This window comes from Capricornis sumatraensis, chromosome 3 (genome assembly GCF_032405125.1).
Source record: "Capricornis sumatraensis isolate serow.1 chromosome 3, serow.2, whole genome shotgun sequence".
NCBI lineage: Eukaryota > Metazoa > Chordata > Mammalia > Artiodactyla > Bovidae > Capricornis > Capricornis sumatraensis.
In genome coordinates this window covers 116,210,086-116,225,162 of record NC_091071.1, presented here as the reverse complement: position 1 = coordinate 116,225,162, position 15,077 = coordinate 116,210,086, and the positions used below count along the sequence as shown (strand labels likewise).

Sequence of the window (15,077 nt, the reverse complement as noted above, 5' to 3'; positions counted from 1 at the left end):
AGCTTGAACATCAGGGAGTTCACGGTTCACGTAGTGCTGAAGTCTGGCTTGGAGAATTTTCAGCATTACTTTACTGGCATGTGAGATGAGTGCAATTGTGCGGTAGTTTGAGCATCCTTTGGCATTGCCTTTCTTTGGGATTGGAATGAAAACTGACCTTTTCCAGTCCTGTGGCCACTGCTGAGTTTTCCAAATTTGCTGGCATATTGAGTGTGGCACTTTCACAGCATCATCTTTCAGGATTTGAAATAGCTCAACTGGAATTCCATTACCTCCACTAGCTTTGTTCATAGTGATGCTTTCTAAGGCCCACTTGACTTCACCTTCCAGAATGTCTGGCTCTAGATTAGTGATCACATCATCATGATTATCTGGGTCGTGAAGATCTTTTTTGTACAGTTCTTCCGTGTATTCTTGCCACCTCTTCTTAATATCTTCTGCTTCTGTTAGGTCCAGACCATTTCTGTCCTTTATCGAACCCATCTTCGCATGAAATGTTCCCTTGGTATCTCTAATTTTCTTGAAGAGATCTCTAGTCTTTCCCATTCTGTTCTTTTCCTCTATTTCTTTGCATTGTTCGCTGAAGAAGGCTTTGTTATCCCTTCTTGCTATTCTTTGGAATTCTGCATTCAGATGCTTCTATCTTTCCTTTTCTCCTTTGCTTTTTGCTTCTCTTCTTTCCACAGCTATCTGTAAGGCTCCCCAGACAGCCATTTTGCTTTTTTGCATTTCTTTTCCATGGGGATGGTCTTGATCCCTGTCTCCTGTACAATGTCACAAACCTCAGTCCATAGTTCATCAGGCACTCCATCTAGGATGGAGATCTAGGCCCTTAAATCTATTTCTCACTTCTACTGTTTAATCATAAGGGATTTGATTTAGGTCATACCTGAATGGTCTAGCGGTCTTCCCTACTTTCTTCAATTTCAGTCTTAATTTGGTAATAAGGAGTTCATGTTCTGAGCCACAGTCAGCTCCTGGTCTTGTTTTTGTTGACTGTATAGAGCTTCTCCATCTTTGGCTGCAAAGAATATAATCAATCTGATTTCGGTGTTGACCATCTGGTGATGTCCATGTGTAGAGTCTTCTCTTGTGTTGTTGGAAGAGGGTGTTTGCTATGACCAGTGCATTTTCTTGGCAAAACTCTATTAGTCTTTGCCCTGCTTCATTGCGTATTCCAAGGTCAAATTTGCCCGTTACTCCAGGTGTTTCTTGACTTCCTACTTTTGCATTCCAGTCCCCTATAATGAAAAGGACATCTATTTTGGGTGTTAGTTCTAAAAGGTCTTGTAGATCTTCATAAAACCATTAACTTCAGCTTCTTCAGCGTTACTGGTTGGGGCATAGACTTGGATAACTGTGATATTGAATGGTTTGCCTTGGAGACGAACAGAGATCATTCTGTCGTTTTTGAGACTGCATCCAAGTACTGCATTTCGGACTCTTTTGTTGACCATGATGGCTACTCCATTTCTTCTGAGGGATTCCTGCCTGCAATAGTAGAATGGTCATCTGAGTTAAATTCACCCATTCCAGTCCTTTTAGTTCGCTGATTCCTAGAATGTCGGCGTTCACCTTTGCCATCTCCTGTTTGACCACCTCCAATTTGCCTTGATTCATGGACCTGACATTCCAGGTTCCTATGCAATATTGCTCTTTACAGCATTGGATCTTGCTTCTATCACCAGTCACATCCACAACTGGGTATTGTTTTTGCTTTGGCTCCATCCCTTCATTCTTTCTGGAGTTATTTCTCCACTGATCTCCACTTTACATATTGATATAGATTCCAAGTTAGAACATAAAGTTTAAAAAGGATAAGTAGGAGAACAGTGCGTAAGCATGGCAACCTCTGCACAGAAATGATATACACATTTGCTTGTATATATGTATAAAACACCTTCGAAAAGATATGTAAGAAGTTAATACTGCATTAGATTAAATCTGAAATTTCATCAATTCTAAGATGTACAATTATTTTATGGCCAATGAAAGTGAAAGTCGCGCCGCTCAGTCGTGTCTGACTCTTTGCGACCCCATGGACTGTAGCCTATCAGGCTCCTCCGTCCATGGGATTTTTCCAGGCAAGAGTGCTAGAGTGGATTACCATTAAGTATCACCAATAAAACTATGACCATATTTTTTTATCATATAGAACTGTATCTTATTCTTCTTGAGTGATTCCTTTAGATTTGATACAAATATCATTTAATCACATCTGTGCTTAAATAAAAAGGAAAATATTTTGTAAAACAGATTGTCTTTAGACGTGAAACCTGACTCTTCTGAAGCATTTTCAACTCATTTGTCAATAATATAATAATCATGTGTGCCATCAAGACATTTCTTTTTTAAATGCTCAATTATTGTCTCTGATATTCCTCCAAGCTGTGTGACAGGGAAATCCTTTGCACGTATCTCAGTAATACAACTGAAAACTTTCCAAAAACTTGGAATTGTTTTATCTAATTTTCAGGATCTCCTTTTTCCAGGTTCTGCTAAGTAGCCCTACTCACACTTCACTGTGCATATACATCTTTTTAACATTTGACCTGTTTGCTTTTATCTATATCTGTCTATATATTTCCAAGGTATTATTTGGCGTGCAATAAAATTACTCACAATTCCGTGGCTTTTAAAAATGTACAGTCATGCAACCACCATCAAAATCAGGATATAGAATAGTTCTGTCAACCTCCAAATTCCTTGTGCTGTTTCTTTGCAGTCAAGCCTCCTCACATACCCAGTTCCAAAGGATCAGTGAGTGATTCCCTACGCCTGTAAGGGCTGCCTTTCCTAGACTGCCACAGAATGGAATCATATAGTCATAATCTTTTAATCAGGCTTCTTACCCTTAGCATAATTCATTTGAGATTCATTCATGCTGTTATGAGTTTATCAATTAGGAACCAGATTTAACTGAAAAACAGATAATCCTTAGTATAGAAGGCTTTATTAAAAAATATTATTAGATACATCTTTTTGATTAATCTTTTTCATCAGGAACTAAAGGCAAAAAGCCACATTTAGATATAATTTTTTATACACTTAAGATACACACTCATCAACAAAAGAACAAGAACAGTCTTTTATTTAATCTTTAATCTTAAAGACAGAAAACTACAGTTTGAAGATGGTTTGACATAAAGCAAGGAATTACGTTATTAATTATACTAAGTTTCTGTTCTATGACTATAGAACAGTGTGTTTCCCCTTTCAGAGAATTAAGTTACCATGTAACACAGTCACTGTTAAATATGTAATACAATATAATTCCTACCTGATCATCATCTTCTACAACCACCAACGTTAGTTTATTCTTCTTAAAATCCAATCTGGTTATCTTGGGCCTATAATATGAGAATAACAGCCAGATTTCAAATAAATATCCTTGAAGTTTAAAAAATTTGCTGTTACTTCAAGCGCACTGATCATCTAACTTCTGAATTGAAAGCTGTTAAGTGGGTAAACATAACCTGTACTGCTCAGTGAAAACATCTCCAATCTAAAAAATAGTTAAGATAACAAAAAAAAATTTCAAAAGCAATACCTTTGGCAAAACTTATGCTGCACATATATAAGACATTAAAAACGTTAAGGAAAAAGTTGAATGAATAAATATATATATATATCATATATAGTCACAGGTTCCTACAGTGGAAGAAATTTTCTGAGCTTAATAATGTTACAGCAGCAGCACAGGAACTGGACACAGGAAAAAAAGACAAAAGCTTTCTAAAAGGCATTTTAAAAAAACCCAGATTACTGATTTTCAACTCTTTTCTATAGCCACTTTATGGTCAAAGACATCTTTAATTTAAAAAATTTAAAAAAAAAACATTTAAACCTCACTTTATGGCCCACTTCCCAACTTCATCTCCCACCTGTACTAAAATCCTAAGCAACCCACCAAACTTATCTCTGTGCTTCTATGAACTGTGAGTGTGAAAACAACATGACTCTCATCAATTTTTAAATATACCTTACATAAAATAGAATTGCACAATAGATCTTGTTTACAAAACCTGTACTAAAACAAGGAGTAAAGAAATGTAATAGGAGAATCTGGCACTTAGGTGTAACAAATTCTTACACAATGCCGAATAAGTGGCAGGTGCTCTCGTGTTTTATGTGGTGTATTAATTCAATAGATTTCTATGAGGTAGTACACAAGATGCTCTCCTTATCCCTCGACCTGGAGTTTCTCTGGCCGTAAGAATGTTCCATCTGCCCCAGGGCAGGCTGGAAAGGTCAGAGAGTTAACACATAAAGAACTAGGTAAATACACTGCCCATAAGGGCACCTATAAATAGGTGTTACATTCAAATCTCCTAAGGAATCTCTAGGCGATGCAAAAATAAATGAAATACTATCTTCAACTTTTTGAGGGAAAATAATTTTACATCTAAAACTCCATTCTCAGCCCAACTATCAAGAAAGCATAAGAGAAGACTAAATAATTTTAAGGCATCCAAGGATTCAAATAATTTACCTCTAATAGTCTTAAGCATCACCTGAGGATATTTATCAGAAAAACAAACGCAAAGAAAGGAAAATGTGGAAGACAACATAAATTCGTAACTGAGAAAACAGGAAAAAGAAGTCCCAAGACAAAGAGCAGTCTGGAAGAGTCAACAGTTACAACTGGATAAGAGCCATCTCAGGAAACCCTGGAGAATTTGAAATAATTTAAGATGCTGGGAAAGACTGAAGGCGGGAGGAGCAGGGGACGACAGAAGATAAGATGGTTAGATGGCATCACTGACTCAATGGACATGCGTATGAGTGAATTCTGGGAGTTGGTGATGGACAGGGAGGCCTGGAGTGCTGTAGTCCACAGGGTCGCAAAAACTCAGACACGACTGAGTGACTGAACTGAACTGAAGAAGACAAAGGCAGGTCATTCACTTAAAGGGATGTGTGGGATGACTAAGAGCTAAGGCTTTAGGATAACAAAGGAAACATTCTCCCAGTTGAGTTCAAGGATTTCAGGGCTGATCAAGAAAAAGACAGGTGCAAAGACAACAGTATCACATGATGTGCTCTACTGAGAAGTATCCCTTCACACCGCAGACCTTCCCAAGAAGGCAGCCCAGGCCCCCATGCAGGACAGAAGATGGTAAGGAAACCCTGAGGAAGGAAGGGGGGGCCAGGGAGGCGGTGCTTCTGTGTCTATCAGGAGAGGCCTCTGAGCCACAGAGCTCCAAAGGGCAGTAGAGGTGTGGGGGCTCTTACAGCTACAGGATTTGCTTATCTATAGCTAGCTAACAGATGTGAAGTGCAGTTTGCAATGAGACATGCAAACCATGCAGGCTCTGAAAGGCTAAAACTATTACTTGCTGGCCTATATTTAAAGCAACTGGATATTTAAGAATTTGAGTTTGGCACTGGCAGACTTCAAATGAAGGGTCCTAACGTGCTATGAAGGAGGAAACAGAGGAACAGACAAACCAGTATATTATACAAGAGCCCTCTTCAGCCCCTGCATATAACCCCAGTGTACTACTAAGCTTCACACCAGTTCTACAAAGACATTATAATATAAACACTATTTCCTGATTTTCAGCTTTTAGAAACAACCAAACAAAACCTGAAGAACTTAATTATGGTTATGAAATCCAAGTAATATCTACCCTTGATATAAAAGTAACATGCAAATATAATTGAAACATATGGATGACAGAAGTTGGGACTCAGAAAGAGAAGCATAGCTCCAAAGGAGGATAAAAGTATTAGTATCTCCTTCCTATACAGTGAGGGGTGGGATTTCCTGGTAGCTCAGCTGGTAAAGAATCTGCCTGCAATGCAGGAGACCCAGGTTCGATTCCTGGGTTAGGAAGCTCTCCTGGAGAACGGATAGGCTACCCACTCCAGTATTCTTGGGCTTCCATGGTGGCTCAGGCAGTAAAGAATTGGTGGCAGAGCCGGGTTCAATCCCTGGATTGGGAAGATCCCCTGAAGGAGGGCACGGCAACCCCCGCCAGTATTCTTGCCTGGACAGAGGAGCCTGGTGGGCTACAGTCCATGGGGCTACATCCCCGTGGACAGAGAAGCCTGGCAGGCTAACGTCGCAGAGAGTCAGACATGACTAAGTGACTAAGCGCAGCACAGCATACAGTGAGGAGCAGGGAGTAAAAGGACTGCGGAATGAGAAACACTAAAAAACAGCCACATAACCACATGACAGAGGGAGTGTCCATGTGAACAGTTAACACACAGAACTAGATAATATTTATGTTAAGGTACATATTTTAGCATATGTTGAAACTAATGGAAAATGCAATTAAGAGTTTTAAAAATTGGCTTGGAAAAGCAGGACTACAGATAAATAGGAGGATAACAGGAGGGAGTTGCAATTCATTTACAAGCTTGTCAGAACTATGTCCAAATTCTATTTTATGTTCTAACTTCATATAAGTGTTTTTATTCATTTAAAAAGCAAAACAACAGTAATTATCTTTGACATTATCTCTGCTTACCAAAAAAATAAGCCAATTTTGGTCTCTCCTTCAAAAACAAGGACTCCTGTTGGGGTCAGTCCCAAGCTGTAGTCATTCCCATCTCTGGCCTAATTTCAGGGGAACAACATGTGTTAGCTTTATCTGTATAAAACAGGGTTCACATTTTCAAAGGACTGTTTTTCTTTTCATACTGAATTATATTAATTACATACAGGCTAATATTAATGTGAAAGGTGCTTTCAACAATTAAAACATCCAAAATAACATTCTTAGGAAAACTCATGCAGATTTAGTTCACTGAGACACTATATAGTTTTAATGTATGTGTTCACTGGAAGACATACAGGTAGTGACACTGCCACACAAAAGAAAGCTTTCCAGAGTCTTCCCAAATTCTAGTCACTATTTAAATCACAGATTTTGAAAAAAACTGCATTTTTGGGAAAATTGAGCTTTTAAAACTAAAAACAACAAATCACTCCGTAAGTTATACTAGACTAGAGCTTATCAATGCAGAAGAGCATGGCAACCCACTCCAGTATTCTTGCTTGGAGAACCCTATGGACAGAGGATCCCTCAGGCTAAAAGTCAATAGGGTCACAAAGAGTCAGACATGACTGAATCGACTTAGTATTTACACAGGCACAGCTTATCAAAGTCCCCTCAAGCTACAAATTTTCAACTTTACCTTCTAAATTATTTTCATTTTTACAGAGCCTACTCAAGCTTACGTGATAAAAGATGATATGAATATGAATGAAAGAATGAAAAGCGATTCAAAAACTAAAGAAAAGAAAACAACAGTGACAACTTAAAACCACAGACACACCTTTTTGGAAATTTTGGCTGTCTTCTTTCTTATAACAAGTTTTTGTGTGAGACTCTCATCATTCAGTATTTACTCTCAATCTTCATAACCACACATCCAAAGTACCCAGGATAGCCCCTGCAAATTACACACTCTCCTTCATACTAAGAGATTCCATAGTTACCTTGAGTCTTAAAGGAATAACTTTCTTAAAAAGCATCACAACACAGTGCTTACCTTAACCACATGCATATCAACCCCATACATTTCTAACCACTTGGCTTTATTCAGATAATTGGTTTCAGCTTGTGCTGGTGTCTGACCTCTGAAATTTAAAAAATAATAAATTTTAAGATGATTATAAATATACAATGAATTCTATGCTAAGTAAGAGAAATAGAAGAAAACAGACATGAAATCACTGTTGTGGTGATGTTAAAGTACCTGTATTCTTTCCATTTCTCAAATATAGCGAGCTCCATCTCTTCTGTCTGAATAGGCACAAACCTGAACTCAGACACAAGTTCAGGACTGTGCTCAGCAAGGTCGTAGTCACCAAGTTCAGCTACAAATGTTAAGTTTCACAAGGTTATGTTTTGTTATAGTTTACTTCCTGCTGAATCCTTCTTCAATACGCACTTATTAATAGAAGATTAGACTTTCTTAAACTAAAAGGCATTCATAACACCCAGACCATTACCAAAAATAAATCCAGCTTAGACTGTGACTTACCTGTCTGTATGCACAAATCATATAATTGTGGCTAGTAGTCTATTTTCAATTAAATGTCTTACTCCTAATTGAGTCATACTGTACAATGCTTAGCTTCTGAAAATCTTTTAGCCTTACACAGAGAAATAGCTTTTGACTGTATACTGAAGAAACAAAAATATTCAGCAATCCTTTTAAAAAAACAATTAGCTAGTATCTACTAAGCAGCTATTATGCACAGAACATGACATTAAACATCACTGTAAGATATAATTGCTGTCCCCCTGGAGTTTTAAATTATTAATCCCACAGAAATAAAAAAGAAAAGCTACTGGATAGTGCACACACATTTATGTGCCCATCTGTGGTTACCTCTGAACTGGGTTTGGGGATGGAGGGAAAATGATGATTCTCATTTTCTGTTCTTTAGAAAGTTTTCCTTTAAAAAATATTTTACTTAAATTAAAACACTTCCATTTTGAGAAAAAATTCAGCCTTGGAGAGAAAAAGTACATGAGTCCTACTTTGAGATAATCATAAAAATGGTAATAACTTACGGTTTACTAAGCATCTACATTACACAATAGTCATATTGCAGACATACTGTCATTTAACTTCACAACAACCTTGGAAAATATTCTCACTCCCACTTCACTTGAAGAAACTGCTCTTCTGTCTGGAACATAAGTTTGTTTTTTCTTTTTAGCTTTTTATTTTATATGGAGTATAGCCGATTAACAATGTTGTGCTAGTTTCTGGTAGACAGCAGAGTGACTCAGCCATACCTATACATGTATCCATTCTTCCCTAAACTCCCCTCCTCTCCAGGCTGTCACATAACATTGAGCAGAGTTCCCTGTACTCTTCAGTAGATCCTTGTTGGTTTTTCATTTTAAATATAGCAGTGCGTACATATGGATCCCAAACTCCCTAACTATCCCTTCCTCCCATTCTTTCCCCACTAACAACCATAAGTAGAACACAAGTTCTTTAAAAGCCCCAAACTAAATCTGCTACATAATGTTGTTCAGGATATATACTAAAACGGTGAAGAAAAACTAAACTTGAGTGTGTGATAAAACTGATAAAGATTATTCTGATAAAACAAAAAATCATAAATGAGGGCTTCTCTGGTGGGCCTTAAAGACTCACACTTCCACTGCAGGGGGCACAGGTTCGCTCTTTGCTTGGTGAAGTTCCACATGCCACATGGTGTGGGCAAAAAAAAAAGTCATAAACAAGAAGCAAGGAGCTAATTTTATGAAGAGGGAGTAATACTTCAGTTAATTTACTCTTAAGGACCTTAATAATCAGTAGGATTTGGTAAACTTTTAGACACAGGACAATGAGACGCGTAAGACACAGTATGAAGTTTCGAGTAATCACAAAAACAGTTGCACCACGCCCACTCTGCAGCCACAGTGTCAGATGAGTAGGAGCAGCTCTCCTCTGAGGCCCCGAAGGCTGCCCGTATTTGTGCCAATAAGTACATGATGAAAAGCTGTGGCAAAGATGGTTTTCACATCTGAATGGGGCTCCATCCCTTGCACCATGCTGTCCTACATTGGAGCTGATAAGCTCCAGACAGGGATGCAGGGCACCTTCGGAAAGCCCAGGGCACAGAGGCTAGGGTCCACATTGGCCAAGTCATAATGTCACGCTGCAGAACAAGGAGCTTGTGATAGAGGCCCTATTGAGAGGCAAGTTCAAGTTTCCTGGCTTCTAAAAGATCCACATCTCCAAGAAGGGGGGATTTACTAAGTTTAATATGGACAAATTCGAAAACACAGCTCATCCCAGATGGCTGCAGGTCAAATATATCCCTAATTGTGGCTCCCTGGATGAATGGTGGGCCCTGAACTCATGAGAGCCCTGGCACTGTTCCCTCCTTACTCGTGCCTACCAGTAAATCCTACTTTCCTGTCCCCCCACCAAAATAAAAATGGTAACCATGGATAAAAGAGAAAGTAAGAAAGAGATTTTATTTAGGGAAAAAAATATAAGTAGGGTTAAGAGATAATATAACAGAGCTATATGCATGAATCAGACAGTAAATATTTAGTGGGCATTACTTTAAATAAGTGCTTTGTTAAACACAAAAATGCACAAAGACCATTTTCAAGAAGTATAAATTTTGGCTGTCATGAAACTTACAAAATGAGACAGAATGACAAAGCAGTAAGTGGTGGAACACAGATATTGAAAATGACAGCTTTTCTATAGATCCGAGAGTTTCAGAATTCTCACACAGCAATTAGCAGAACACTAAAAACGTGCTTTCAAGAAAAGATGCGTGCAATTATGCACTGTGATCATTACAGTTCTAAAGGTACAGCACTTCGAAACTAGTATCCATTCAACATTCCAGAAGATAAAAAACAAGTTTCAGTCTGTAGACAGACTAAAGTTTACATTAGCAGCAAATTTCTGAAGTACAGAAATTTCCTTCAGTCACCAATTACTCTAGCAACAGAAAAATATGCTTTCCAAAAGTACAAAATCAGCAGATTAGGCTTATCATAAAACATGAAAATATAGTCTATTACCCATACAATGGAAAGTAATACTACTGATTTAGAGATATTGGGGATAATACAGAATCACCCCCAAAAAGCATAAAATTATTAATGTCTTAATTATTAAATATTATTTTTATTCTAATATATATAGATACTCCAGCCAAAATGTTTCTTTCCATTTTATGAACAAAGATAAATTATCATTTTCCTAAAATGTCAATTTTTTCAGAAGAAAATGCCTAAGTTTAACAAATATTTGATCAGTGTAACAAGGTACAAAAGGGTAAGTTTTTCATTAATCTCATTGACTGGAAAACACTTTTTTAAAAATTCTTAAATAACCATCAGAACTTTTAAATACATGCTAAGTATTTCTTTTCATGGACTTATTCTTAAGAATAAGACAAAAGAAAGCAAGCCAGGTGGCCACAGCAACAATTTACTCATACATCCCTGCACTCTTTATAAAAAGAAAAAATTTGCTGAGGGTCCAACCATATCATGTACTGAATTATCAAGTAGACGGCAAATTCTGCTTGAAAATACTATTAGACAGAAAGATAGCAAATAAAGTTAAGGGAAGGAAAAGAAGGCAATGCTCTGAAACAAGGGAATCAGAGCTGGATACTGATGCAAGATTACACAAACACAGGTGTTTCTCTTCTGGCATGTCACTATGAATCTCCTGGGAGGCATCAAACACACACAAAGAAGAATTATGCTTCACTCTTAACAGTGAACATAAAAACTGCTTACCTTGCAAGTTGTAAGCTGCCAACTGAACCGCTGTATCAAAGGGACACTCTAATCTGAGACCAAAACATAAATGTGTTAAATAAGCCTTTGTCACAACCTGTTTTATGATAAATGGAAATAAGACATACTTTATGTTGACTGCTTCTTTTTCATATTTAACTATGAACTTATTTTTTCAACTACTCAAGAAAATATGGTTTACCTTAAACTAATACTCACTTTCCACTGAGAATATCTTGTTTTAACTGAAGAACAAATAAATACCTAAGAAAAATAAAAGGCACAAATTTAACTAAAAAGAACAATCTACCGTGATAAATAATCCTGCCCTTCTAATTTGAGAAGAAACATTCTTAATTATAAAACTTTACCCACAATAGAGTCTATAAAGGAAAAAGAATATGAAACAAGGGGCATTCAGCATCAGAAGGATGCACTGGAGTTCAGGACACTCTCTCAAAAGACAAGGTTTAAAGTAAATTCTGAGAATGAGCTCTGTGATCTGACAACACAGTCACCTCGTATGTAAAGGGATACAGCTACATACACACAAATGACAGCCATACTCTTATCCATCAGGAGAATATTCAAGAGGAAACCCTTCTAAAGGGATTCAGCAATTCAATTTTTTACTTAATAAAAGTAGTACATGTGCATGAGTTATAGAAATGCAATATAGACTCAATGGATAAATACTAAGGAGGCAAGACAAAATAAAAATCACTTTCTGTAACTTATATAAAGTTATTTAAGACCATTCAAGAGAAATCAGGATTCAATATTTTCATTACTCAATGGTATGTCAAAAAAGAAAGTCAGGAGCCAACCTGAAATAACTCTCTGGTGGCCAAAAATAGATAATTTTGAATATCAACAAACATAAAAAGGTAATATATTAAAACACAACAGCCCTGTTTAAAATTCATGAGTTGATAGTGATACTTCAGAACTCGCTAGTTACTTTTGCAGGATGTCAGAGAACCAACTGTTTTGAAAATTGGTAAATAAAGGAAAACTTACTACACTTAAAAAAACACTGTCTCAAAATGAAATTCCCTTGTCAGGCATCCTGTTACCAGGACAAAGTAGCCATTTCATAAACCGTCTGTAAAACTAAAGGAATTATTGAAGCAATCTTCCAGCATCTTTAGCTAGTTTAACTGAAACTTGACTCTTGTACATAACTCTAGATAGTGGTCTTACCGGGTCAGCTCTTCACGAAGGTTGTTTGGTTCTGAGGAATAAAATTTAACTCGAAGATGCAGACAATAGGGTGAACCAACTGCCATTAAAAGAAAAGGCGGGGGGGTAATTTTTTCAATATAGCTATTTAAATAGTAAGGCTTTTCAGTCAGTAAACTTGTCAAAAATCTACTGAAGTAGACAGAAGAGAATAGATTATTACAGCAATAATTCAGGTTACACTGCAGGCTTAAACCTAACACAATCAGTAGACTTTTTAAATGTCCCAACCACCATGTAGCCCTATCACATCATCTGTGCTCCCAAGAACAGACAGCTCCAGATGAATTCCAAAAGTTTAGGGCCAAATATGTCAAATAAAAAAGTCCTGACTGTGTATGCTAACAGCCCTACACAGCTGCCGAGCTGTATTTCTTGAGGGCAAAAAGAACACCTGTTGTTAACTGCACCTGGCAAATTCACTCACATCCTTTCCAATTCACTTCACCACTTCACTAACCTCTATAGTATCAGAGATCCCGTTATTTTGTAAAAAAGTTGAGGTGCCCTAAAATCTGGTACTACAAAAAACATGATGGACTATGGACTGGACACTGGTACTTTTCCCTATCACTAGGAATAATACTGACATTTTATGTGAATAATTTCTTTTCATTAGTCTTAACAAAACAAATAAGGTTACAGCCTTAAAGTCTCAAAATGCTTTCTAAAGCAGGGCGGATAGCAAACAGAAAAATTCCAGTGTAAGTAACTACTAAACAGAAGTTAAGCATCTCATGGGAACTCAATCTCATTTCCAAACTACAAGCCTTTGTCCTAGAAACAAACCTCAAACAAACAAACAAACTACCTGAATCTAGATTACCATCAACCCTATATAATTTAAGGGGTGGGTCGATATATCAGATTGAAATTATCTTTAGAAAAATGGAGATGCTAAGAAACTCATCAGAAACATGACTTATGTCCCGACTATGAGAAACCAGTTTCTAATATGCAATTATATATAATTCAGTTTCCAATTTTTTTCAAAATTTTTTCAACACTTACTTTTTACTTGCTTTTTGATGCTTTTTGTACCATCTAACCAATGCTGAAAACAAAAACAAAAAGTTAGCTGTTAAGCAGAGAGAGAATTTAACATTTTAATTACTAAAAGTTAATTTTCATCATGCTTTTGCTGAAGGAAATATTTCACAAGAGAAAAACAGAAGTGAGACTAAAAACTGGGTGCGGGTGAATGCTCATCTACCCGAACACAGAAACATAGGACACATGTGAACAAAGGAAAGACCTACAACCAGATACATGACTTCTTACAAACACTTCATCTGCTCTTAGTAATAAACATGGTATTTTAAATTTTGCCCTTAGTTTTTCTCACTGTTGCCAAAAAAGAGGACACTTTCAAAACTGGTAAAATTACAACTATGTATCATCATATTCTAATTCTTAGTTCAATTCTATAATAAAACTATGAATTTATTAACAGATCATAACCCCAAGTTAGGTGAAATAACAATTTCACTTATTGCAAATGGATACTACTAAAGTAGTAGTCTTTGAAAGAGCTTATGCTATAAAATTGGATCTTTCTCACAACAATCTATTAAATAAGCAGTCTTTGCTCCTTTGCTTTACAAAAAAAAAAAGTCAGTCTTGATTTCCGTAACCTTTTCACTCTGAAACACGCAAAACACAAACTGATCTAAGAAGCAATTCCAGAGACTTGCACTGATAAACCATTCCTAGCCCACTTCCTACAATTAATGCCTTTATACTAAGTCCTAACAGGGACAGGATATACTCATCCCACTAAGATGCACATGACTGTGTTCTCTTCAGCATGCTTACAGTCGCAAGCACCCTAAACCAAAGGAATGCTCTTGTGCTACAGTTCACAGAGCTAAGGAATCCAGTCTCAGAACTCCAGACAGGCCAAGCATGGGCAAACAAGACTTCATTGTTAACAGACTTGTAACTATTTGCTTCTCTTGCCAGTTATTTGCCTAGCCTCTTCTCCCCGTTCTCTGCCAAGATCCAAAAGTGAAATTCACAGAATCACTAGTGTGCCAGCAAAGTACCTCTGCACATCAACACAAGATGGTCAGTAAACATTTTGAGAAGCAGTTAAATACGGTGCAATATCTTCTCTGGATTCAAGTGTGCAAGCTACTTAGTCAACCATCTCTCATCTTTCGATAAATTCAGTTGGACATCCACTTTTAGGAATATTTTAATCTAGCAAATGTTCAGTTTTATACATCCTTCCACTATAATGCTTGGCCAGCAGTAGGCAGAATACAATTCAATCTATCAGCTGAGAAGAGTTCAACTAGGACAGTGAAAAGATCACTCATCATGGCTAAGTGCAGGAACCTAATATTCAAATACTCTAGACTTACATTGTGCAAAATACCTACTACAGCCTAAGGGCAATCACATACTGGGTACGAGATCAATTTTACTTACATGCCCTATATTGTTTTCTCCCCACCACCAGGAATCTGGGGAATTGCCTATCTTCAGGTTCCATCTATTATACTGCAATGAATTCGTAAGTGAGTGGCTGATCAACTGGGCATGTCATGCAGCCACAGTGAGATGCTCATACACATA

At 37.1% G+C, this 15,077-nt stretch overlaps 1 protein-coding gene across 1 annotated transcript in view; it reads right to left on the bottom strand.

Annotated features, from left to right (window-relative positions):
* The window catches only part of EPB41L5 (erythrocyte membrane protein band 4.1 like 5), a 166,094-nt gene that overhangs the window by 101,158 nt on the left and 49,859 nt on the right, over nt 1–15,077 (bottom strand). The window contains exons 4-11 of the mRNA XM_068967362.1: nt 13,509–13,551; nt 12,459–12,537; nt 11,475–11,519; nt 11,256–11,308; nt 7,714–7,834; nt 7,507–7,594; nt 6,480–6,568; nt 3,281–3,350 (exon numbers count right to left, since the gene is read on the bottom strand). Of these exons, the coding sequence (XP_068823463.1) occupies nt 3,281–3,350; nt 6,480–6,568; nt 7,507–7,594; nt 7,714–7,834; nt 11,256–11,308; nt 11,475–11,519; nt 12,459–12,537; nt 13,509–13,551 (588 nt within the window). The remainder of the gene's footprint in view (nt 1–3,280; nt 3,351–6,479; nt 6,569–7,506; nt 7,595–7,713; nt 7,835–11,255; nt 11,309–11,474; nt 11,520–12,458; nt 12,538–13,508; nt 13,552–15,077) is intronic.